Here is a 27872-nt window from a genome sequence, read left to right on the forward strand (position 1 = left end):
CCCATAGCACCTCCTTACAATGCCAATTGCTTCCCTCTTGATAGAAGTAACACATTCTCATTGCAGTTTTATCTAAAGCAGTACGGGGCTTCAAATGTGTGCTGACTTGTCTAACCTCTCTCGAAATGTTTCCTTCACCGTATTATCTTACACCATTAACAACTTTTCTAAATAAATTGTCTTTAATGATGAGTCATTAAAGGCTGCTTCATTGGCATTCCATTTATCCATTAAATATGTGAACCTTTTCTACAAAAAGGTGAAATGGAACCTGCAAAATGGAGTACAAGGCAGCAATCTGCTGTGGATAGCATGACGTTTTATTACCGTACACATTCACCCGATCTTTGGAATGTGTTAGCAGCAGTACTCTCTAAATCCAGGAACTTAATTACCACACTATTTAAATCATAATGAATGCAAAAACATTTAACAAATGGCATCTCAACAAACTGAGATGAAATATTTCATATTTTAAATGAAGGTCTTTATTGCACATTGCATTTAAATGACACCATACTGATTTCATTCTCAGTAGAAAAATTCCAACTTTACTTTTTAAAATTCATTTTAAGCCATTGTCTTATTGTCATTTCTCAGGATGGAAATTATGCAGATTGGGGGCCAAAATGTGCATGGCCTTTGCTTTCTGACCTCTGCCCTCCCTTGCCAACCATCCCATAATCACAATACATGCCTTAGTTTCAGCTTGAAGCACTGCACTGTGTGCATAAAAAAAAAAGCTGGATACAATCCTAAGGAACATTGCCACCAGGCCCTGTGGTATTAAGGGCTTGGCTATAACCCCCCCATCGTGAAAGGCAGACAACATTCCTGTTCTAAATGGGTATCAATTGAAACCCTCCTGCTCTTATAAGTTGGTTTTCATATGTTAATGAACTGCAGCAACACCTAGCTGTAAAGGCTGCCATGAGAATGTACAGTGAAGGAGGATCAAAGGTATAAGGTAGCTTGAAAAATGAAGTGTTAAAGTGTTACATGCAGGTGTATAATCAAGTGGATTGCCTTTTCATTTCTTGGTGCCTTGGATTTTTCTTGGTAACGAATCACTAAATGGAGGCAGAAACAAACACATTCCCCTAAATGAGTCTTTATGACTTTGTAAGCCCTTATTAAATAACCCACACCGTTGTACTTGGAAGCTTACCCTTGCTCTTTTATTACTGTGATAAAGTAAACTAAGACTTAGTTACTGTATTTGAATGGCCCATGAGGAAGAGTGAAATTAACAGTTTAATACATTTTCCAAAACATGTCTCAATATTTCTTCTCCGCCATCGTTTCCCATATTGCTTCTTTATTTCAGCCAATCTTGATGTAAGACATCTGAACTACAAAACAAAGAATGGCAAAATGTATAATTTAGACAAAATTTGCCTTTGAGTCCTGTTATACGGAGCATAATTTAACTGAAACTGAAAAGGATCAAGAGACACCCTGTGGCACATTCCATGTTTATTAGGGATGGGGAGGATTTCCAAACTGCGAGAACTGCTGTGGGCCATATCTCTCCATTGTAATCTCTGGCCTCTAAATTAGAGGAATGAATTCCAGAATTTTCAATTTCCTTACTCTGTATGCTACATGTCACTTTCTTCAGTAAGTGGAAAAACATGCTTCAGAGGCTAGCATCACACATCAACACAATAAACTTTGTGCAACATGCCCTCGAAAACTTTTAAGCATTAATTCTTTTATTAATACTTTGGTTCAACAGCAAAACGTAATATGAAAATCAAAAAAGTTTCAACTAGAGTGGAAAGTAAGAAGAGGCCACACAAGGGGAATTCCAAAAGTCCATTCATATGGATTTCTGAATTTGTTTCCTATGTTTTTTTTTTTCAGGGAATCCTATTCAACTATTTACAAAAGCTTCTTGAAATTTTCACATTCGTAGGTAATCATGGAGGCAAGAATGGAATGTAGAAGCGAACATAGTGCACGCCCACAAGTGAATATCTCTGATGATGACAAAAGAGTGTTCGTGCTCCCCACATTTTCATTATGGTTTATCAATGGCAAAAAAATTCAAGAAGCTGGCGACCAAGCATTAACTCAGAGAACTGTCCAAAGTGGCTTGACCAGTTTCAGGTGTCTATACACAAACAAATGTTCAGCTGAAGTTTTCCAAAATCTCAAAAGAGGATGTATCAAGTGCAAATTGAGTGACTGGTACCTTCACCATGGCAATTCTCCTGTGCATCAAGCTACCAAAACCATTCTCTTCATTGGTGCCTCTTGGATCACCTTACTTGCCTGACCTGGCCCCTTGTGATTTCCTGCTGTTCCCCAAAATCAAGACCAACATATGTGAAAAATGCTACAAAGATCGAGAAGATGTGATTAAGGCCGTGAATGAAGATCTGACAAAGCTGAAAAAAGATTATTTTTGTGGATGCTTTAAAAAATGAATGTACAGATTACAAAAATGGATTGAGGTCGGTGGCGATTATGTGGAGAAGTAGAGAATAAATAAGAAGGAAAAAAATTTAGGGGGTTAACTCTTTCATTTCCAGTAAAGTGAATTCACTTTCAGAACTCCTCTTGTAGCTCCAATGATGACGTGTACTGTGGTCGAGAAAAAAACTGCAAGTACCCACTGCAAATTATTGGGGAGCTAACCTGGTCATCCCCATTTAATTCCAACCAAAACTATATGAAAACTCAATGAAAATTAGGGCTGCTGTGTGCAACAATAGAAATGATTCTCCAAAACAAGGTTGTCATTGGGCTACATAATTGAAGAACTTCCAGGAAGGAACTCCATTCTGAGGTAAGTTTGGTAGAAGACTGAACACCTCCTTCTAGCAACAGTGGGATTTATAGGTCAGGGACCAGAAGGGGAAGAGTTAGCTGCCCTCACTGAGTGTCTTCTCTGTGCTGCGGAGGGAGCAAGAGAGGAGAAGGTTAGTGTTGGGGCCCCCTCTGAACCCGAAGCAGTAGTACATGATTCAGATGACCCCGGAGAGTGGTCCACAGATGCACATGCATGACAGTACATTGCCTTTCCACAAGGTGTGTTCCTGCTCTTACTTTTACTCACATAATCAAGGTGGATGAATGATACTATACACATCTTATTTCTTCCTTCTGTTAATTTTTTTAATAATTTCAGCAGGGCCAAATCTAGAAAAGCGGAAACCTGTAGAGTTATGTATAAAATTAAACTAGCATGGTCAGATTAGTCACTCGATTTAACATGAAAGAATAAGGAGACGAAGCAAGGGAAGTTATGGTAACACAGGTTACTTCAAAGGGAGATGCTGCAAACTCAACGCAGAAAGAATAGCAGACTGAACTGAACACCAGGACATTAGTTAGTCTGTGTGCAGAAGTGTTTCTATCTGCTGTGAGCCCCGGCCGGGACGCCCAGGAGGACCGGACGAGGGCTTGTGCCTCCTCCAGACCATGAGGGGGCGTCCGCCCTGGTTATGTTGGGGGCCATGGGTAAAGGGCTTAGAAGCCCAGCCCTGTAGGGACCCGTGGCCACTGCCAGGCGGCGCCCCAGTGCCTGAATATCCCTAGAGCCCAGCACTTCCGCCACACCAGGAAGTGCTGGGGGGAAGACGACAGGGGACACCTGGATGGCTTCCAGGTGTGCAGCCGGCACCTCCGCCACACTGGGGCATGGCTACGGAGGAGTGCCGGGAAGCAGCTGGAGCCCATCCGGTTCCTATTTAAGGGGCCGCCTCCCTTCAGTCGATGGTGGAAGTCGGGTGGAAGAGGACGGAGCTAAAGAGAGGACGGGAGGCGGCCAGGAGAGAGGCATTTTGACTGTGTGGCCTGGACATTGGGGGGAATGGTGCTGGAGGCACTGGGAAGTGCACTGACTTTATATTGTAAATATTGTAAAATAAACAAGTGTGTGGTGGAGCCAACGATGTCTGTCTGTGTGTGTCCGGGTTCAAGTCCACACTGCTTATCTATTGATTAATTTTTAAGACTTTTTTTTAAAATCCTAGCCACATCTATGGGGAGCTGAGTCAACAATAACAAGAGTATCTATAATACAGAAACCAACCCTAGACATGTGACAGTCAATTTTAATCTGGAGGCATATTCTTTTTGAGTTACCATATTGTTACCAATATTACAGTTGTTAAGGACGGAAGGGGAATGGGGATGACATTGAACCAGATGGTGCCCACCATATGCCACATAGAGAATGAGATAATGCAATGGGAGAGCACCTAAACAGCCCGAAAGCTATCCTTGGCACCTAGCCTTCTAATCTCAACACAGGTCAGGGATGCAGATGTGATGTGACCTCAAGATATTGTAAGCCTATTTCTGAACCCAGATGGGACATTAGAGGTAGCCAAAATGTATCTTATTATAATTCCATGTCAAAGCACAATACATCTGATATTAGAAGGTCAGCTATAGTCCATTTTTTGTGGCTTAGAGGAAAAAGGGTCAAAACAAAAAGAAAGAAAATGAGAGACTAGAAATGGGAGCTGAGAAGATGACATGATTTGTGTAATCTGGAGATAGGAATGTGGGAAATCCACCCCATTTGATAGACAAGACTGTCACTGCTTGTGCCTAGTGCACCTGCAGGGCCTCAATTATTTCCTGCTTTCTTCATTTTACTTCTTGACTCATCCCTCTCTTGTTAGTTTGACTAAATAAATCCATACAAGTTTCATACTGAGTGACAAAGTGGTAGCACTGCTGCCTTACAGTAAAGAGACTGGGTTTCACGTCCTGCGTGTTCACTTTATGGAGTTTGCATGTTCCCCCTGTGCATGTGTGGCTTTCCTCTGGGTGCTCCAGTTTTCATCCACAGTAAAAAGACATGCAGGTAAGGTGAACTGGTTATGTTAAATTTTGTGTTTACCCTGTGATGGACCTCTGCCCTGTCCAGGAAATGTTTCTGCCTTGCGCACAGTGCTTGTTAGAATGCATTCCAGCTGCCTTATGACCCTTATTTGAATATTGGGTTAAGCAAATGAATGAATGAAGAAAATGAAGTAGTGTTAATCTAAAAAGTACAAAAATGGCACCATTCAAAAACAAACTACAGGGAGGCCTACAAAAGTGTGATTAAATAAAAGTACAACTTAAAACAATAAACAAAAAATCTTACTGCACTTCTTGATTCCCTGAATTACTGCCTGTCTGGTGAGATGGTATGCCCATTAACCCACCAAAGTACCACTGTAAAGTATTCACTTTACTTCCCATCTTTCTCTTTCTCCTTTTCTCTCCAGACCTCGGCCTTTCTTCATCTTGTCATTTATGTGCCCTATTCTCTTATCCTGCTCATACATTTCCCAAGATGGAACAAGTGTCTTTGAGCATTCAGGCAAGTTTTGTCACCTCTTGGCCTCACTCTCTTTACAAGAAGATCAGTCGTGCCACTCCACAAGCTGGATCACCTGCTCTCCAGGATCAGGGGGAAGCTTGTCTGATTTTACTAGGTCATATCTTTCATCTCACATTTAAAAACCTCCATACACATACATATCTGCAATGATGTCTCTATTGGGTAATTCAACAGGTGGTGTGTGTAAGTGGGCTCTGTAATGAACTGATGTTGTGTCCAAGGCTATGTCTTGCAATGTGCCCTCTGCTGCAAGGATAGACTCTGAAATGGCCTTGAGCTGGATTAAGTGAGTTTCAGAATGTTATGTTAAGCTTTTTTAAATTATACATTGGGTGCACTTACGTTTTGTTGGAATGGTGTGGTGGTGCCTGAGTTAGCACTTCTACCTGGAAACTTCCATCAACGTCTGTAGAGCCTGTGCATTTTTCCCATGTCTGGATGGGTTCTTCACTATACTATAATCTTCCTCTAACATGCATTACTAAGACATGTGTCTTAGATTACTAAGCAACTCTTAATTGGGAATGTGTGCCTATATGTGGCCTGTAATGGACCTTCAAGGTTGGTTCCTGCCTTGAAGTTTGGAATACATTTTAGCATGGCTGTGAAAGATCTCCCAACATAATTCTATTTATGATCAATTACCTTAAAATATATTTCAATGAAGTTCAAAACCAAAGCCTCCTCTCTCTGACAGATTCAAAAATGGCTGAATAGATGGGACATAAAAACGTTGCGTAGATAATATATCACTCCCGTAATAACTTTGTAATGTTTGTTTGCTTAATGCACCTATCTTTTATATTTATATGTGTTTTTAATGATTTATTATACCTTTCTTAGCACAGCACTTAGTGATTAACATGGTAACAAAATTTTTGCTTTTCATATTTTTGATCTTAATACTTTGTATGAATCTTTAGACGTAGTGCTATAAATCTCCTGAATGGCTTTAAAATTAAATATAAATCACACCTTAATTATTCTGAATTTATTATTTATTTTATTTTTATTGATGTAGCGGGAATTTAGAATAGTTCGTTTTTCTACTTATATTCTATATTCAGTCTTTGAATCAGACTTGAAATTAAGTTGTGTCGGATTCATTGTGACTTCAAACAGATTACTGAATTTGCACTGAGCGGTTGTGCGCATGCGTGGGTGTTTTACTTCTAATGCCAAATGCATCTGACACTAAACACGCGCTCTGGAAGTAATCGGTTGGGTTTTATGTTGAATGTTAATAGGTGTGCAGCAGCTCGGTGCAGCTGTGATGACATCCTGATTAACAATGCATTACGTGAACTAATGCTGATAATTCTTTCCATTTTATGCTAATTTCCGAGCAGATTTCGTTCTGCCATTATCTCTGAGGGAGGTGATGATAAATCATATACGGATTGTGGACTGTTAAAATAAACAAGCAAAAACAAAACATACAGTACAGCATTTGCATCCCAGCAGGAGCATAAAACAATAATGATGAAACCCTGAGCCGAAAGCGCCCCTCTGATACCAGGCACAGATGCTCTATGGATCCCATAAAAAGGGGAAAGAGGTGGAATGAGAAAGATCGATCTTATAAATATCCATTAGGTCTTCTCCATGCAGATAACACTCGCTAATACATCGAATTTAGTCGCATTTATAGTACTTATTTTAAGTGTTGAGATTAAATTTGACCTACTTCTACTGGAAAAGGGAATAGAATTTTACTATTGAAGTGGACTTACTGTTTTTTTAACGTACGGATTTAATCTTCAAGCGGTTTGTGATTAGATTAGAGGACTTGTAGGTTCTTTGTAGTAAATAATTTTCAAACTTCCTCTGTTTGTGTTGGTTGTGTGCTGTTCTAATTCGTTCTGCCATGTTAATTGCATTTACCTTTACACGTAAAGGTTGGGTTCCGACATTTTTGATAGCGCTCACTGTTACATTCACATTTAATCAGTCATCGGTTGAAAAGATGCATTCCCTTTTTTCCATGTTAAAATTAATTTCTGTCGTGTTCTTTATAAGTGAACATCAATTCCTTGTGAAATCAGTGAACAGATCATTAAACCCGCGTCATTAAATTGCATATAATGTACAAGAGTAGCGTTGTTGCCGAGTAGTTGTGCGTCCCTGGTCCTCCTTGCATTGGAGTTTGCATGCTATCTCCGTGTCTAAGTGGGTTTCTGCTAATTGCACCGGTTTCCTCCCACAGCCAAAAGACGTAAAGGTTAGGTGGACTGGCATCACTAAGTTGTTCCTGGTATGAGGGTGTTAATTCACGATTGACTGGCACCATGTACATGGATGGATCCTGCCTTGCACCCTATGCTTGCTGGGATATGCTCCAGTCCACCACGACCCTGCTCAGGATTAAGCGATCTGGTATAAAAACAGATTTCAGTGTAAGCAAAACAAGGTATTCGTGAGAAGAATGATCGAATGGTGTTCACAAAAAAAACGCCCTTCAGATAGTGAAGGCAAAATTTAGCCCTGGACCGGACGCCAGCCCATCATCATACACACGCACACAGGCATATCCTCGATTCTCCAATATACAATACAGCTCTGTACATTTTGTAAGGAAACCTAGGCGAACGTATACAGTTAACAGTAAGCCAGCCGATTCTTTAAGTGAGACCCAAGCGCTGTGGGATGGTAATTATTCTAGATACTCCCATAAGCTGTTAGAACACTTCTCAGCATATAGGCCTACGTAACTTTCCTTGTGTGGACGCATACTTGTGAATTAGTCAATTTATTTATAACATTCCAATGTTCTGAATATTAATAACATAATTCACTTGCTGCACTTTTGCAAACGTTATTAACATTATATCCAGATCTTCTCCTAAGATTACCAGCTCTCTCTTCATTGGGATATTAGTTAAATGCTTTTTTTTTTTCGCTAAACAATTTATATACTGTAGTACCCGAGTTGTTATTCCACGCTGACAGGCATACACGTTATACAATCACCAACAGTTTGCTTCTTTGACATAAGCACCAGAAACCATCTAATGAAATATCGGTCAATTTATTTCACTTTATTGTATACGTTTGCAGTTTACTTCAGGGTCTCCAACTCCGTATATATAGAAACTGCCAAATGTGAATGGATCACAATAATTTATGATCAAGGAGGTCGGCAGAAACAGTAGAGAACGAACGCCTCGACTGCGAGTCCCTATACTACATCAATCAACCCGATTATCCAGGCCATAGTCGCAGAGAGCCGATGCCTGTTAGTAAAATATCTGATAAATTCAGTTAATTTCAGAAGTAAAACAACGACGTTTCTCTGTGATGTAGTGAGATAAACGCTGTTTGTAATCGATTCTGTTACATTTTCCTTTTGGATACGGATTAGACCCCTGTGTTTAACAGATATATTTTCAGACGGGAATCCAGCTACAATGTAATATGCCAATGGTCACAATAAAGTGGTACAGTAATGAAAAAAAAAATCGTCTGCTTTTTTCTACAAATCTTTAAACAAATCACTTTTTAATACTTCCTCATAAATGACAAGCGACCCCCTTTCCCCTGTCGCTTCCCTTCCCTCTTTATTGATTTTGCCGCACCGCCCCCTTCTACTCGTGCACCTCACCCCCTGCCCTCAAATTCAAAGCCTAATCCTTGACCACGCCCCCTCGACCCCCCAGCGTGCGCAGGGCGGAATGATTTAACAGAAGGCTCGGGTTCAAGGCGATCAGAAATCATTCAGTTGAGGATAAGTGACGTTGTGGGTGAGGACGCTGTTTTACTGAAAGGATAACAACATCTAAAGTTTGTCTGAGAAGCTGACAAGTGCGTGAGAGCAGCAGTGGTAAACGCTAATAAACTGGACGCGGGGTAGAAAAGTAACAAACTGAAGACTCGGCACTTGTTTTAAAACGAGGGCTCTCGGATCGCGGCGTTGGGTGTCTGAAGGCCTCGGCCGTGTCCAGGGTGCGTGAGGGACCCGGCGTGGCAGGAACTGTTGAACACCTGTTGGAGCCGCTTCCAGCCACCGGCTGCGAGGCGTTCGCTTGTATTTAAAACACATTGCGCCATACGCACAACAGAGTTATCGTCGCCTGTTTCCGCTAGAACTGAAAGGATTGTCATTGAACTCTATAGACGCTGCCATTTGAAATAAACCTTAAAGAAGGACAATGCTCCGAAAACAGCGGACCCTCGCCGTGTGGATGAAACGCTGGAAAGGTACCGTAACGATTTTATTAAGTACACAGCAGTGCTCCGCAAATGTCTTAAGAGTGAAAGGTGTGTAGCTTAAATTGTACAGAACCGCAGTGAAGTGACGCTTTTTTGATATCAACTGATCACTCCTTAATGATGCACGTTACAGTTCCGTCGTTAACCCTTTCTTTTAGCCGAGGGGTCCGTGGAAGAGATTTGTCGGAGGGTAGATTGCAAATGCTGCAGAATGCGCAATATTCTGATTCATGACACAAATTACTTAAACGGTCTTTTCACCTTTATCCAACTATAAAATGCACATTTACTACTTTGTTCATTATTCGGAATATAATGCGCATTTATTTTAAACGACAGTGAATATTCACGTGTAGTCGGTATAGCAGTACATTGCCACCTAGTGGAGAAGAAAAGTATTAAGTTTGTTACTTGCTCTTCCAACGCATGACACTAATCTATGTGGTTAAGAACAATCTAATACTCTTTACTTCAGCGTGTTAATGTAAACTCATGTGTAATCGGACACTGTGGGGCATTATGGCCATTAGCTGCTATGCTAAAACATACTACTATATTGCCAGTCTTTGCGCTCATATCCTTTAAAGTTTAGAATTTTGTAACCTCTCCCAGCAACATTAGGTGGGGGTACCAGTCCCACCCACCATACTAATGTATTGTCTAACTCGATAACACCCCACACACACAAGAGTAGGACATTCATGACTGTCCGTCTTTAGTGTGTCTTCGAACTCTGTGAACCCACATCCACACAGGGAGAGCATGCAAACTCCATAAAGAGTAGTGACCTGACCCATGCTGAAATTGCCAACAACCAGACAGGTCTTTGTTATGCCTTGAGCCTAGATATATGTAATGTATTCAGTATTTGGAGTCCATTGTGACACACATTAAGCACTAACTGCATCTGTTATGTCATCATCGTGACATTTTCTAAAGGACTCCTCTGCTGTACTTTCTTTTTGTAGAAGAGTCTTTCTTTGTTTATACTGTACTGTATTTGTCAGTCACCCTTTATCCAAGATATTTACATGATCACTGTGCCTTGCTAATGTTTACATACATTTATTACAGTTGTAACACAGGAGGGATTAATTACTTGTTCAGGGTCACACAGAGGGTCAATTTTTTTTAATATAATGCTGCGGACAGCACTTTGTGTGTTACTAGAAAAAAAAACCACCAAGGAACTCCTTTATTTCAGTATAATATAGATATTGTATAGAGCTTGAGTCGAATTATGTCATGTAAAAACCATTTTTAAAAGTTTCTGGTCTCTTTGGGTGAATAGTGGAAGAGCAGACATGCTACGAATAGTAATAAATCAGGTGGAGTGTAAAGGCAGGAGTTGCATTTAAACTTTCAGAGTCAGATACAAACTAGAATGATTGCCTAACTTTCATTTGCTGTACAGTATAATCTCGGCATTCCTGGGTACATATTTACTTAAACACACTGTCCCATTTTTGTCTTGCTTGATATATTTGGTACTTAGCAGGAATTTAGAGTATGTACAGTATGAGTAACTCCCCAAGCACACCGGATGTTGGGGTGTTTAGTAATAAGTTTGGCTTAAAACTATGAACTTTTTTTTTTTTTTTTTTTGGATCATAATCAAAAACATCCATCCAACCTGCTATATCCCAACTACAGGGTCACGGGGGTCTGCTGGAGCCAATCCCAGCCAACACAGGGCGCACTGCAGGAAACAAACCCCGGGCAGTGTGCCAGGCCACCGCAGGCCGCACACGCTAGGGACAATTTAGGATCGCCAATGCACCTAACCTGCATGTCTTTGGACTGTGGGAGGAAACCCACGCAGACACGGGGAGAACATGCAAACTCCATGCAGGGAGGACCCAGAATGCGAACCCGGGTCTCCTAACTGCGAGGCAGCAGTGCTATCCACTGTGACGCCCAGTAAAAACTTTTTAATAATAAAAAAAAATCAAACAAATCTTCTAATAGATGTAAAATACTAGAATGGCTAAGGATTGTGTCCAGTTTTCATTTAACTAATTCTACTTTGTTTTGGCTTTCAGAATTGTTCTTGACATGTAACACTGTTTAAAGACGATTTGCAAAGCGAATTTAATACAGTGGTATTTGCAGTTTTATAGGGTTATGGTAAGTTTTAGGCCTTGTTTTATAATGAATTCCAAGAAAGTTTATCTAGTGTCCACTCCAAAAATGCCCAAGTTTTGGAAAGCCAATCTTATTTACTTTGTTGGCTGTTTTACATTGCGCTATTACTGGGCTCTTTAGACACATGACAGGAGTTTTGGTGGAAGGCAAGTTTATAATTACAAATAAAATTGTACAGTAATTTTAAGACTCCGGGCAGGATAAATTCAAATACTGACACTGATGTAGAATTGTCCTACTGATGTCTGAGGGAGTCTTGAATCCTGTAAGTGTCAGACAGTAATGCACTTTTCCCATTTGATTCTACATTTGTGATCCCCATCTTGAATAGTCCCGTTTTTTGTTTTTCTTTTCATTTTAATAATACACTTGTTTATATTTTTTTTTTAATCCAATAAGTTGTTTCCCCGTCTCTGTCATCAGACAGTCTGGTAGAAGGTAGCAGTCACTTTTAAGTCTGCAGTCTGGCTTAAATGCTTTGTAAAACAAAGCAGGGGAGCGCTTTTAGTGTCTGGCTTTCAAGGTGATGTTTGTGACTTTGATCCCTAGCAACATAAGTACCCATTTTTCTCAGGTGTGGAGACTGGGAGCATTACTTTCATCAGTTGAACATTTTCACTGAAGGCTGGCACCACAATATTTGGCTCACGTACTCTCCGAAACCCTAGAGGCTTTAAAGCGGAGACTGTCTGAGTCCCAAGAGATCTGCATTTCAATAGCACTGGCTTTCCTGCAGCTGCTTGCTTTTGTGGCCCAAGCAGTTCAGTGGGGCCAGGGAAACATGAATGGGATCTTAATTTATATTAAACACATCAGGGCCTCAAGGAGTCTTCTCATCCTTGCAGTTGCACATGGCACATATTAATCTTTAGCCTGGGACGAGGCTCAGTTGAGCTTTAACTTTCTTTGTTCATGTTATCAAAAGACATACAAGATAGTTTAATTTGCAGTACTGAGTTGGCACATTGTGAATGAGTGTGCCTATCCATAGTTGGTTTTTGCCTTGTGCCCAGTGTTGCTAGGAAAGGCTCTGGCACTCCACAGACATAAATGGATTTGGCAGGTTCCAATGATGAATGGATGGGCGATTGTGCTTTTTATCTTTTGTTTTTGTCAGTAGCTGACAGTCCATATATAGTGTGTGTTTTATTGAAATTTTTTATTTTGTTGATATTTTCTTGTTTGTTTACCTGTATGTAGTACCCATTCACCTTACAAAATATGTATTATTTATTCCCAGCAGTAACAAGATAGGATTACTCTTAATTTTTTTTTTTTTTCTAAGATGCGGAGAACTTGTCAGTAAAGCCCACAATCAAGGTGTAAAACAGATCAGACAAGATTTTTTTTTTCCACTCCCATATTCACTGACTAAGATTGGAAAGAATTTGATTTCAAATAGTTGCGTTCAATTACGCAGTGATAGCAAGAATCTAAAATGCCACATAAATGCTCATTTGTTGCTGATGTTTCATCATACTAGTTCTGCTGACAACTTCAGGCAATACTTATTGGTGGGTGTCAGAATTGGAGGCATTTCAAAGATCTTGTTTCAGACGGTGGGAACCATACCCGTGACTCTTTAGGTGCTAATAGGGCCATCTTGTGTCTTACTGCACTGGTTCCCACCTGCAGGATTGCCCTTTGTCCCACGAGTAATAGTGGAAAAGTTTTCAGATGTGTAAATGGAGATGTAAACACCACGCCAGCCCACAATTATTTTTAAATGGTGTATTCAATTTATAATGGGACCATTGGAACGATGGCTTTCAGGTTGTTTCTAGTCCTTTTTCTTTGGATCGCTTTTTAAGTTGCTTTTGAAATGTTATGTGGATTTTAACTGTAGTCTCGCACTACTGTATAAAAGTGTAAGACTGTACACAGTGGGCAGTGTTTTCTCTTTAAAGTCCTTTGTCTAGAGTTTCAGTGTGTGAAATTTGCATTTTTATCCATGGTTTCATGTGTTGTGTTCCTTCTGAAGCTCCTTAAAACAGACTGGGATTTCTAATGCTCATTTAAAAGTGTCCTATGGTAAAATTTTCAATATCCTAAACAGGTTGCTGCTGGAATGGGCTCCAGTGCCAGTTTGGTAAATTTTGATATTTAATTGGCTAAATGTTCCACTGCTAGCCAACCTGAGGACTTGGTTGAGCAGAACCTCCTATGGCAGCATTGTTGCCCCTGCTCTGTATATGTAATTATATGGTTTTTCAGCACGCTTTAGGTTACCATAATAATTATTTATGTTAAACACATGCCTGTTTCACACCCTTTAGTGTCCTCCTGCCATACTATCTTTAGCCAAATGTTGCCCATGCATGTTAGGTCAGATGAACCACCTGAATGTGGTATATAATAGGTTTATATTATCATTGCTTTTGCCTGATTATTCTTTAGTTTTAATAAGAGCACTTTGTAGAATCCAAATTTTAGTCTTTTGTGCTAGCTCACACATACCTGTACATTCTAAATTTGTGGTGTTAATTCTCCAGAGAGAACTATAACCAGTAATCCATGTCCTGGAAGCCAGCTAAATGCTCATTTATGACTCATTGCCATACAGGGTGCAATCTTAACAATTTGTTTGCTATTTCAAATGTAACTCTTTTTACGTTTTAAGAACTAGCCTGAAAGCATTTTCTGAAGAGTGTGACCTTTATGTTGTTCTCTGTAAGGTGAGACCAGTTTATATATGCCAGCAACATATCCCTCTGGCCATTCCACTGCTAAAGGAAGGTAATTTTGGTGCCCTTTTATTTTGCTTTGGCTGAGAAAGGCGCTCTATTACAAAGAGGCTAGTTTTTTGACATGTTCAGCCTTGATTGTGTACCTGCTGGGTACCAGAGTTCTTCCTCACTCACTTGTCTAAACTCTTTGGCTTTCTAGCTTGGGAAAGTTCAACATGTAATGACTACATGCAGGCATTTATGATTGAACTATCTTGTTCACTTTTTGACACCTTCTGCCTCAGTGGTATATGCACGAAAGGACTGATTATCTGATGGTCAGAGGTTCAAAAAAGGCATCTGTCAGATTACCTCATAATTTCCTGGATGGTTACCCATTGATAAAAGTATTTCAGGTATTGATGCTATCAAACCTAGAGGAATGTGCAGTGCAGCACTTAGGAATGCATAGTTCATCTGGAGAAACAATCGGGCTGCCACTCCCCATCGCACGGAGTCTAGCATGAATGGAGCAGCTCTTCTGCTGATCCAAAGAGGATGTTTCAGAGGAAATTCCAATACTGTGTTTCATATTTCTGTTCTTTAACTGGTACAGAAAAGAATGTAGCAGACATACACACGTATATACAGTATGTATGTATGTATGTATACACACACACACACATATTACATACATAATCTATCTGTTTCTCTCAAATAATATATTTGAGTGATGACCTGAACCAAGCACCATTGGTGTGTGTTAGTTGTGTGTTTGAAAATGGGCTCTATGATAGTCTGTTGCCTCACCCAGCAGGTGTTCATACTTTCTTTTAAGTGCTGGGAGAATAACCATCAATTCCCTGTTACTTTAAACTGGGGTTGTGTTTTTATTTATTTATATAAATGTATGATTGGATATAGCTGTGGAGCCATTCACTAAGTTAAGGGATGGATTTGCTGTTTTGAGCATTGATGTGTAATGATAGAATACTAATCAAAGAGAATGTAGCTTTCTTGGTACAAAACCTTTTAGTTAAAGAGGCAGGGCTGCTTGTCTCCACAAACCCACAAGGGAGCTGTCCCACTTAGCACAAGATTGTAGGTTTTGGTCCATACATACGGTATGTTAATTATCTGGCTTTTTGGGTTATTCTTCTTGCTTTATATGTGGTGTTCCAAGATTGTAGACTACCTCTTGGCTAATTTGGTTCACCCTTCATTGTTTAAGAGGCAAGCCAAAACTGACTTTCTAAACAATAGTGGCAGCTAGTGTGAAGAAACCCTGACATCTGCAGTTCTTTCTTATAGTCTTTAAGTCATATAAACGGGCACATTCAACCTGTCTACCTTACCAATGACTCTACTAGGTTGTCCTACTGCAGTGCGCATTTGAACACGTAGGAAGTACACTTAAATGCTAAACTTTTTTTTAGAGATGCGCCGATCCGATATTCTGTATCGGTATCGGTCCGATCCTGACCTAAATTACTGGATCGGAAATCGGGAAGCAATAAAAAATGTAATTTGATCCTTTAAAAATTACGGAAAATAATTACCGCATGCATAACGTGATTTGGGACATGCATCACGTGATAAGAGTTTCTGTTGCGTGTGAGACTTGCCGACATGTCAGCAGTTTGGAGTTACTTCCGACTCAAAGAAGAAAAAGCCAAGACTGCCGAATGTAATTTATGCAATACAAGTGTTTCGCGGGGTGGTAGCCTTTGATGGTGGTATTTGTGTTGAGGTATATAAAATGTATCTGGACATTTTTTTGAAAGCATTAATTTTTGTTTTCTGTTTAAAAAAAGACTCAATGACTGTATCGGATTTGTGACGTATCGGCAGATATCCAAATTTACAATATCGGTATCAGACATAAAAAAGTGGTATCGTGCCGTGTCTACTTTTTTTCTTACTCATTGGCTATGCAGATGGCCATTCTGGGTTGAACTATTCACCTATAGCTATATACCCCAGCTACACAGAACAGATAATCTGACACAGTCTATAAAAGCTTAGAGTTTAGCTAAAAGCATAAACCTATGATCACTATGTCTAAGTCAGCCATGCAATTGTCATCCTTTAGGGTTATTAAATTCATATCATTCTCGAACACTCTAAATTTAGTTATGTACTATTTAAATATGTTATATATAATGTCCTTTATCAAGGATATCATTTATGTGATTAACTGGCAAAAGAGAGCATTTCTTTTGGGAAGCATATGGAATTAGGATGTTTGTATGTCTAAAATTTGTGTATACTGCATAGGTAAAGACTTGTTTTGAGCAGATTGGATTTTCAGGTTAGTGGTGCCCTGAGTATCAGTTCTTCAGGTTCTCTGTCAGTCCGAATAGCTTGACTGGCTCTTCTTGTTCTGGCTGATCAGTGGTCCTGATCTTTTTTGTGGTCTTCATGCTGAGCTGGAATGCTATGGTGATTCCTAAAGATAAGTCCTGTTGTCTCACTGGAGCGACGTGATACAAAGTATGTAGCCACTGATAGCTGAGAAGGAGGAGGCGTGTTCCCTTCAGGCTAAAGTTTTAATTGAAACCTTGTTGCAATGCACACATTGCTGGCAGTTTCTACATGTTACCAGTGAGTGCACGTCTACATTGATCTTGTTACTGTTACCTTACTGAGAATTTTTTTTTTTTTTCTCTCATTCATAGAATCTCAACGACCAAAGAACACAGTTGTTCTAACCAAAATGAACCTCTACCGGAACTTTGGAACACTTGCTGAATCCTGGGAGAAGGATTATCATCACTCCATGCAGCAGGGAAACATGAGCAGCAAAAGTGGGGGACGACTTAAAAGCCGGACTGGTCCAACCCTTTTAAAGTCGGAATCTGAAGACTCAGGGGTTGAAATGGCAAGCAGTGACCATTCTCCTTCCACCCCTCCAGAGTCTGAGCACAGTTTCTTTATGGTGGACCGTGATGGTTTTCACGTTCCTAACTTGCTGGATGTTAGGTTAGAAGAAGAAAAGGGGCGCAAACGAAGCAACACTGAGATCTACAGGACCACTGGGGCAGATGAGCCTTTTTTTGTACCCTGGTCGTCAAGCAAGCCACTAGAACAGCGACTTTTTCGAAATGGCTCAAAAAAAGCAAGGGAGACTGAGGCTAGTTTGTGCCGCTCCCTGCAACGGAATGGACAAGAGTCGGAGCATACAGCTATGGAGACAGTCCAGCTGGCGACGTCGGCAGTGGAGGAAAACGCAGCCTCAAAGCAATCGGAAAAACGATCCACTGTGCAGCATTCCCAGGGCTGGGATTCCCTGGATGAGTTTCTAGAGGCTTGTTGGACTGGGGATGTGGTAAGTGTGCACAGAGATCTTATGAAATCTTGAATGTAGGCATCAGTGTGTAATGTAATAGATGCGGTCAAGTATCCTTATGGCTGTTTAGTATGAAGATACAAGTAAAATGTGAGATGGATAGGAGTACAGCTGCACTTTTGTTAATGATGTTGTTAAACCAAAATAGTGTGTGTGTATAATAGAAGTATCTTGAGCTATTGTGAACATGGGCATTTGCTACAAACTATATTTAAAGTATTTGTTAAAAATTTCAGGAAAGTGCCATCTTTTTATTCTTCCCCACGATCAATGGCTTTTCTGGTTCTGCAGTAATGAATTTACCCCAACTTTTACTTATGCTTCAGAAATCTTAAGTGGAGCTTGCATGTCAAATCTGTGTCATTTGTGGCTATGTGACCGCATATTCAATGAGTTCCAGTATTCTCAGTTGTCACATCTTTTAGCGGTGTTTTTGTTCTGTTATGGGGATTTTTTTTTTTTTTTTAAAAATGCAGAACAGTGTCTGAAAATGCATCTTGAGATTTTTAATTATTATTTGTGTCATCATTGCCCCAGTAGGGGGTTAATCTGTCCTGGGAGACTAATCCCATCCATAGACCATTCCTGATGTTACCTAGATAATGTTGGAATAGTCTCAAACAATTTAACTACTGAACAAGAACAGCTTGTTCAGAAAATACTGTAGATGGAGGAAATAATTGAATTTGAATAGTAGAGTACTACAAAGAAGTTAAACTGAGGGAAATTCAGTTTTTGCTTGGTAATTTATTTTTAGCACTGTCACAGTTTTTAAAAGCTGATGGTAGCCTCAGAAATTTTTATCTTGTTATTGCCAATGAGGATTCTTTACTTGCCTGCTAAGACAAACCCCCAAAATTTTTATCTTGTTATTGCAAATGAGGATTCTTTACTTGCCTGCTAAGACAAACCCCCAAAAAAAAAACTGCAACCACCTTGTGCGAGACCAGGACCTGCAATGGATTTTTCTTCAGGTTAATGTATAATGCCATTCTGATGTGTACAGTAGTTAGCCAAGGTCCATCTATGTTCTAGCTTTGTCTCTATTTTTAGATTAGTTTTCTTGCTTAAATACAGAAATCTTTGTTCTGTATTGTGGCATTTGTATGGATTAGGTTCTTTCTATGATATACTTTTACATTATTTCAGAATTTAATGAAGATTGCCCTCCACCTTTTCCTTATCTTTAATGGTTTATTACAAGTTGTTGCAGGTGTTCTGGGCAGGACTGTTCAAACAGAATGCCATTCTGGAGTTTGTTGGCTGTTGGCCAAGGGTGGGTTGGTTGAAGGGTTTTTTTTTTTTTTTTTTTTGATTTGGAGGGAGAGGCGGGGGAGATATGATGTTGCTTGGTCAAATAGGATGTAGCTATTTTGCATATGGTGTCATCCATGGGTTGGGGGACGTGGTGCAGGCATGTCTGTCTCTTAAAAAACGTGTTCATTTAGGTTGAAAGAAATCTGAGAGGCAACTTGGCAGATAAGGAATTTGGATAAGTGTGCAATATTTTATTTTTGGGTCTTGGTTGTAATCCTGTCAATCATAGACATAGTGGAATTTTGATTTTATGATTGTCAGGATAAGCAGCATTCAAAATTGGCATAGTTCACTTTGCGTGTATGTTTGCGTGTGCGTGAGAGACAGCTTTTTCAAAATATTTGTTTATTTTTTCTTTCTTAATGTAAGAAAGTGCAGACATAAAAATGGCATCAGTGACAGAGTGGAGCCAGCAAAGTGAAAATTGATGCTGGATATTATTTCCTATAGGACGTTCACATCTTGAGTATGGTCAATCTTTAATCTGATTTGAATGTATGGCTTCCTAACCTTACTTTCTTTTTGTTTTATTTTTCAGGTTGATGCAGGACAAAAAGAGATTGTTCATCCTGGTGGTGGACTGGGCTACCTGGAACAGGTATGCCGAATGTTGGAGCATATTGCACGTTTGCAACAGGAAAACCAGCTGCTGCAGAAGGAGAAAGAGGCTGCAGAGAGCAGGTTACGTGCTGGCAATGTAGAAGAGGTAGGTATCTACAATAATGTCAAGAAATTTACCCCTGTAATGGAAAGTAAAGATTTTTACATGTTAACGTGCTGTTTGAAATTGATTGGTTGTACTTTGGCAACATTGGGTAACCAATCAGAAATGTTATTTTGAAACCTATGAGAAAGTTTTGTTTTCCATAACTTTCATGGAGTTGGGAATAAAAATGTTTAAAGCTGCATTAAGTTTGAGTTTCAGTGTGCCATTTAAGAGTCAGTTTTAAGCAGGAGGCGGTAGTGTTTAATGAAAGGTTTGTTTAAAGTAATTCAAATATTACAGGGAGATGGCAGTGTAGCATAGAACAATTTCAGAAAAAGGAATGTTCTTGCTTGTAAAATTTTATAAGGGTAGTCATTGTTTTCTCATGAAATGTAGGTTTTTGTTGTAGATCAAGCACAAATATTTACCACTATTCCCTTCATTGGATACATTATGTAGGGTAAAGCCTTCCACTTCTCGACTTTGTCTTGGTGTTGTACATTCCAACCAAGCCTGCAAAGGCCAAGAATGAGCCTGACCTTATTCTTTGTCAGGCTGTTTCAGTTAATTCCATAGCTCAGTCTGTGGATATGCAAACAATGCATGTCACTAAAAAACAAATTAAAATGTGTACGGGCTTGTTACTGAAGAATTTACTGGGGTGCAAAGATTTTTCATGTTTTGAGGTACAAATTCATACCCACATCTTCTAAAACAGAACAGCTCTGTATGTACAGTATAATATGTATATTTATTTAGAGAAACTCTATTGTATACAAGGTCTCTGATGCATAGATGTTGATAGCTCTCCTCCATTCTATGGACCTATTTTTTCCAGTAGAATTGGGCCCAGGGCAGAAACTAATTTTGGATGGGACAAAATGGCGATTAATGAATTATACAGTATTTTTTGTATCCAAGAGCTTCAAGTCATTAGCTTGTCTGTCTATGTCCAGTAATGTGGGCTGTTTGAGTCTTCAAGCTCTCTTCTTTCCATTCTGAACAGTGTTTGTGTGGGTCAGCAGAGGACTTTACCGATTCCAGTGAAAAACGACGGAGTCATGTGGACTTAGCAAGCCAGCTGCCAATGGAGGAACCCTTCCTGCCCACCCATTTCAGAAAGAGGTCATCTTCAGATACACGGGCATTCCTGAACTTTGGCAGGTCACTTGGTATGAATATTTTTATTGCTTTTTTTTTCTTTTTAAAAAAAAAAAAAACCTGAGGTTCAGGTTTCAGAAAGAGGAATGTGTGTGAGTGCTGCTGCTTAACGGGAATTGCTGCTTTCTGAAGTTATGCATTAGATCCTTGATTGTGTGACAGAACAACCTTTTGTAAGATTGGTGGGTTGATCCAGGAAAAGAAAATTGGATTGCTTACATTTTAGCTTTTAGAAAGGAAAACTTTACTTTGGATGTTTGTCTACTCCTCCTGAAAGCCACCTACATTGAACTCCAGGCATACCAAGTAGGGTTAATTATTTGGATGTTTTGCTCGAGTATAGTCTCTTATGTCTCCAACATTTTAAGCTCTTAGTTGAAAGGAACAAATGGTGGTACTATACCTGACACCATTTAGAACCAATCCCCACTTCACCAGGTTTGACCTGAATGAAATGACTAGTTTTTTGGGGAAACTTGTTCTGTTGTAGAGTCAAGCGGACACTACAGCTTAATATTTATATAATAGGGCCATTGTTCTATTTCTACAAAATTGTGGTAAAGTGAGTAAAGTAGTCCATGGCAGGTGTGTGTGTTTTTTATTTAAAAAAAAAAAAAAAACGAAAAAACGGTGAGGCAGTGTAGACATGTGAGAGAAGCCGTGTGGATGCAGAGATCCCTGCTGAGGGAATTTGCCAATTGTAGTTAATGTGCTTGTATGGGCTCATTAGGGCTCTGTTTTTTGTTTGGTGTACGTGCACCCACTGGGTCTGTGGGTGACAGCAAAATTAAAAAACTAAGGAAGAGAAGCTGAGGGATGGCAAGAGTAGGATTAGGGTATTGGACCAGTGCTGTGGTGAGGAGACTTTACTGGGTAAACCCTGGAGTGAAGTGAAGTGAAGTGAATTGATGGGAAATGGCGCTCCCTTGGGAGGTTAACTATGATTAGCAGACTATGCGAGATTGTGGACGCCCAGGGATCCTTGCAGACACCGTTGACGGGGTATAGAAGACTGAGCCTGGCTTTCTGGCGTTCCTGATAGATGCCGAAGGATGGTAGTGGGAACAGGAGTCCTAAAAGGGTTGATTGCAATTGCTGGGACTTTCAGCCTAGTTGAGTTGACCTGTGTGGGAGAGCTGGGTGAAACAATGGATGGAGCACTGGGGCCATAATGAGTACAGAGGATCCTGTGTGTGGTTTTATTCCTGATTTTGAATTATTTAGGGATGAATTGCTTATTGGTTTTATGTTTCTCACAAACACTGTTTTTTACTGGATTATATGTTGACTTATTTGATAAAAAGGAACACTGCAGTTTTTTGGGCAGCACCATAAAAATTACAACTGTTTTTGAATAAAAAGCATTAAGCGCACCTGCTTCAGTTGTTCTGTTTCTTCAATCATCCTAGTCCATCTCAGTCTCTGACTATCAATGTCCCGGGTTCAAGGAGGATTATGCCAGCTATGGGCAACCTGGGTATCATGAGAGTGCAGTAAAACTCTTACTTGATAGATAGATCTTTATTGTCATTAATACTTTTACAAAGGAACAACAAAATTGAAGGTGCAGTCGACTCAGTGTGAGGCATAAGAGTCAAAAAGACAAGAAGAGAGAAATAATAACAAACCGAATAGTAATAAAAGTACTTTACAAAATATACAAATTGTACTTGTTAACTTAAGGATCTATATTGCACATTGGGACAATGATATGGAGCAGTTTTATTCTGAGTTCAGGGCCATGATTGCTTTTGGATAAAAGCTGTTTTTAAGGCGGTTTGTCCTGGTTTTCATTGCTCTGTATCTGTTGCCCGATGGCAAAAGCTGGAACGACCGGGATGTGATGAATTGCTTGTGGTAATCAAAATACAACATGTTCATACACATTGGAATGAATATTCAATATGTACTGTACAAAGATAGATAGTTTTTATTGAACTTAACCAACAAACCTCTTACAAACGAGTGAAGACCTTTCGCCCTAAGACTTATGTTGATGGGGTTATGTTGTTAGGGAGGAAAACTGCTGGGTCAACATTGTCAATGCCTTTTTGACAATTTTGAAAATCAGTATTGGAATCATTGTGTACTCTATATAACGTGTCGCCGACGTGATTAAGATCCTAGATAAAAAGTATTATTTTATTCTAGGTTAGACCGACGTCTTGGTCTAATAAAATAAGTTATTATTATTCTTTTGGGGCATAGTGCTGCCACCTCTTGGATGCTGAATTTTTTTTTGAAGTTTTGTAAGCCTTTACAAATTTATTTTTTATACTTTTTTTTTTTTTTTTTTAACACAGATGAAGTGCTACCTTCTCCTCACTTTATTAGCACTGGAAACCTCTTAGAGTCCTTATCGGAGCATCCTGATCATCATACACCTATTCACAAGGTATGAAATTATTTATTTTAATAATAACGTTTATAGTTCCATGTAGGAAATTCTGGCCAGAGTGAAAATTTTTGTTAGCAAAGTTTGGTTAGCTAGATAACAACTAGGTAGTACAAATAGAAGGCAAGTTAGCTGGACTTTGTCTACAAGTATGCTGCCTTTCAAGTATAAAGCTATAATGCACAATTTACTTGGTTGATGTTAGGTAAAGATGTAATTTTTCTGTTTAAGGAGATTATAAAATTGGAGGGATATGAATTTAAAAGGGTGTGGTGCTTTCAAAGCTGTACTAACATTTTTTTTTTTTTTCTTCTTCTCAGATTGAGCACAAACACTGGGGGAAGGTGAGGGATTTGGTCAGTCGCTTTCGGAAAAAAGCAGAGAAGCCAGCAATGCTTAGGTAATGATCAGTTTTGGTTTTGCTTGACAACTTTTGTAAGTAATGAAGAAATGTAAAAGCTAAATGTATAAAGTGGCGGCTTAACCCAAATGTATCTTGAATTTCAAGGTGCATAGCTAAGCCTCGGTTCATTGCCATGAATATTCATGAAGTTGTGTTTTTTTTTTTTAACAAAGTGAGTTAAAAAGAACAAACATTCAAACAGTATATGCTATTTATATTACCTCACAAGCTCTAGCACTGTAATCACATTGCCAGTTCAATAATTCTTTGGATATTCAAACAAATTTATAAGGCTCCTGTAAGGACTAAACAGAACACAATTTTAAGAAAATGACCTCCTTTCACAATTATAGTTACAAGTTGAAATTTTTAGTTTTGTTTTATTTTAATTTCAAGGCATAGACTGGCATTTATTTCTTTTGAAGAAAATTTTAGCGTGCTGCTGGTTTGTGATCAGAGTTTGCACTGACCTTTTTTTAATTATACTGTCTGTGTCGCAGATTGAGAGATAATTACAATTTGCACAGAGGCAATGACGTCTTTCTGTTTACCACTTTGACTTCACTGCTCCAGAGGATTAAACTTGTAAACCCGCAGCTGTAAAACATACTATATTTGGCAAGTCTGGGTCTGTGTTCCTCGGATGCAAATATTTGTACTTTGGAAAATCTAGTGGTGCAGATGTATTTTATTTTTTTTTATTTTTTAAATCGGTCTGGATAAAGGCGCCAGTCCATTTTAAGAGACAGTTGTCCACACGCCTATAGTAGTCCCAAAGATTTGTTAATTGGTCCAGTGTGTATTTAGGTGGAAAAACTAAAAAACCTAGAGGAGAAAATAAAAACCTTTTCTATAAGACATGCAAATTTCAACCAGACAGTGACTGTGCTGTGATCATACCCAGGACCCCCTGTTTCTGTATATAAAGCTTTAATATATAATCTGTTTAGTAAAGCAGGATGTACAATATGCTGTATTGTTCTTCACTGGTAATAGTATTTATTGTAGACCTTTAATTTTTTTCCCAGTTGATTTTGGGGGAATTGTCAGGGATGTGTTCTTGCTCCTACTCTGTTCAATGCTTGTATGGACTGGATGTTAGGCAAGGTTGTGGGGTATCTCTTGATGAAGAAAGATTCACGGATCTTGACTTTGCTGATGATGCTGTGATTTTTCGCGGAGTCATTGGAGGGTCTGATCAGAGCGCTTGAGAGACTGAGTGAAGAGTCTGAGTGTCTAGGCTTGCGAGTGTCCTGGATAAAAACCAAAATCCAGGCCTTTTATGACCTCTTGGGCACAGCCATCAGCAGTGTGTCTGTTTGCGGAGAGTGTGTTGACCTTGTTGAGAGGTTTACCTACCTTGGATTGGGAGAGCATGGGGGGGTCATGAGGTCGCTGGAAAGGGGTGTGTGGTGCTCCCGATATCTATGCAAAAGGACGAAGGTCCTAGTCTTTAGAGTCCTGGTGCTTCCTGTCTTGCTATATGGTTGCGAGACATAGACGCTATCCAGTGACCTGAGACGAAGACTGGACTCCTTTGGTACTGTGTCTCTCCGGAAAATCCTTGGGTACTGTTGGTTTGACATTGTGTCGGATGAGTGGACGCTCATGGAGTCCCGAATGAGGCACATTACCTGCATTGTGAGGGAGTGTCCGTTACAGCACTACGGCCATGTGGCGCATTTCCCCGAGGGTGATCCGGCTCGTAAGATCCTCGTTGTTGAGGACCCGAGTGGCTGGACCAGGCCAAGGGGTCAACCACGTAACACCTGGATGAGGCAGATAGAGGGTCATTTCCAGAGGGTGGGACTGGACTGTGTGTCTGCCTGGGGTGTTGCAAACTGGGATTCTGAGTTGTTTTGTCGTGTAGTGGGTTTGGCAACGCACTGTACCGGTTCATGCTCCCCAACTTGACTTTAATTTCTTTTTCACAGACAATCAAGTGTGCCAGTTGACGACAACCAACCTAAACAGAAGTTTGCTCCAATATTCAAGAAGAGGGAGAAGAACTTATCTGTACGTTAAATTGAGAGAGTGCACTGTGGGGACCACAAAAAAAAAGAATTGAGAGATGCCATCCTTGTATCTATTAGAATTGAAGGAAGCCACAACTTGGGATAAAGGGGTGACAAGTGGACGTGAAATATGTCTGGGACTCCACGTAAACAACAGATGAGCATACAGACCCACGCATCTAATTTGGCATTGTTTTATTTTACTCCTTGCATCTGAAGTGTGAGAACCAGTGTATTTGACATCATCTAAACCTGCCAGTGTTTCTGTGCCTTCCCTTGTTGTCTGCATTCTTTGTAATTTCTACCTTACCCCCTGTTTTGACGGATGGAAATGAAACAGGAGTATCTACTGCAAGACTTTGTGAAAGCCTTTTTATTCAGTATCTAAAAATTCTACAAATATGTATATAACTGTTTTTTATTACAAAAGAGTGGCTGTTATGGGATAGATTAAACTTCCTGGTTCTGACAAACCTACCTCAAAGACCCCAGTGGCCGCCTGTTTTTGCCAAGGGTCAATTAACCAAAGAAACTGGTGCTTGTTTGGAAGAGGAGACGAAGAACCTGCTGTTTAATGTTTAAAGCTGCTATATGCCACTTTTCAAGTTTTGCTGCTATGGACCCACAACCTTTCGTAAAGCACAAAAAAAGGCCACAGTGTTCTAGAAATACATTTGAGTGCACTTATCCTGAGAGAGAGAGAGAGAAAGTATAGAGAGGCTTAGTACATTAGTGTAGCGCATTTTCTTTTTTCAGCCACGCCATTCGGGACTGTTGTGCCATTGCTATATGGCTAGTTTTATTATCGAGGACAGAAAATGCCTGTATAAAATTGTCGTATTCATTGCTGCCTTGTAAAACATTGAACTCTTCTGGTTATATGCTCATTTGTATTGGATGATGTTGGTAAGGCATTTCTAGGTCAAGAAACAAACACACTATTTCTTTTTGAATTGCGTAAATGAAGACTGTACTTCACAGTATTGAGTGCTTTGGGTTAGTGGCATAGAAGAAGCTACGAAAGCAAATATATTTTTCTTAAAATGACTTGTGTGTTTATTGCCTGTCTCGGGTATACCACACCTTTTGTAGTACATGCTACATTTTCTGCAGTGCCTGATTGAAAGAAAAGTGTGTGTCTTGTTTTTTAACTAAGGTCGATAGAGAAGGGGGGGGAGCAAATGAGAACTCTGATTCGTTTTTTTTATTGTGTTGCACAGATGTATATATTTTTTGATGCTATTGATCTCTATGTACAACCTGTTGACTTATTTATTCACACTTTGTTTCTACAGTTTTTTAATACTGATATTCTGTATTTAAATGTTTTTTAATTGTACATACTGAGAATTTTCCTCCAAACTAGTGCTTATTAATAAAGAGATCATGTTTTCGTAATTATGCTGTTGTGACTGACTTATTTTTTGTTAAGTTTTTGTTTTAAGATGTCTTTCTTTCTACCAATCTCCCCAAAAACCTGTTTGAATTTACTTAGATGACGTCAGTAACTAGTTAGTACAGTATATCTGTTATAAAAGTAACAGAACAATGAGGTACAGGAGAAGTTTACTCTCATTGCATATCTAGAATAACACTGTCCGTCTGCTTAGCAATATGGTTTAACCTTTGAATTTGTTGTTTTGTACTTTTACTGTTGACACTGGTATTTGTTTATGATGCCTTTTCACTGTCAAGCTTTAGGTGAAGTGAAATGGGTAAACTATAGCCTTTATTTGTTTATCTTTTTATTATTATTAATACCACGCTTATTTTAACTTCACCTGTTTGTTGTCTGGTACAAATCTTGTAATCGATATTTAACCCACTACCTATTGTCCAAATGATTTGAAATTTTGCACATTTACTCTCTTCCAATGACAATACATGAATCTTTAATCAGTTTTACTAATTGATCTTACTTAATCCATGTTAATTAAGAAATTACATTTTCATATGAAGAATCGTTAGATTTCACCAATAGATGGCGCTAGTAATGGATAGAATATTGAAGGAAGTGTTAAAATATTGATTACAAAATTAGACTAAAACAAACCCAAGACTAAAAAGTTGAAAACAATAAACACATATATAAAATATATATAGTTGAATAGTTTACTGTCAAATAATGCAAAGAGAATGCGTCACATGTTTCGCCC

The 27872-nt window shown here is 39.3% G+C and overlaps 1 protein-coding gene across 2 annotated transcripts; it reads left to right on the forward strand.

The window, feature by feature from the left end:
* The first annotated feature begins 9030 nt into the window (after positions 1-9030).
* LOC120539502 lies at positions 9031-27114 on the forward strand. Of its 2 annotated transcripts, none has more exons than XM_039769621.1 (7): positions 9031-9547; positions 17049-17698; positions 19575-19742; positions 20749-20914; positions 23207-23298; positions 23619-23698; positions 25636-27114. In XM_039769621.1, exons 1-7 carry the CDS (start codon positions 9499-9501, stop codon positions 25724-25726), a joined length of 1296 nt encoding a protein of 431 aa, XP_039625555.1. In that variant the 5' UTR covers positions 9031-9498; the 3' UTR covers positions 25727-27114. The 2 variants fall into 2 exon arrangements, with proteins under 2 accessions (XP_039625555.1, XP_039625556.1); XM_039769622.1 differs by having other exon boundaries at positions 9033-9151.
* Positions 27115-27872: the final 758 nt, after the last annotated feature.

The sequence above is a fragment of the Polypterus senegalus genome, chromosome 11 (assembly GCF_016835505.1).
Source record: "Polypterus senegalus isolate Bchr_013 chromosome 11, ASM1683550v1, whole genome shotgun sequence".
Classification (NCBI taxonomy): domain Eukaryota; kingdom Metazoa; phylum Chordata; class Cladistia; order Polypteriformes; family Polypteridae; genus Polypterus; species Polypterus senegalus.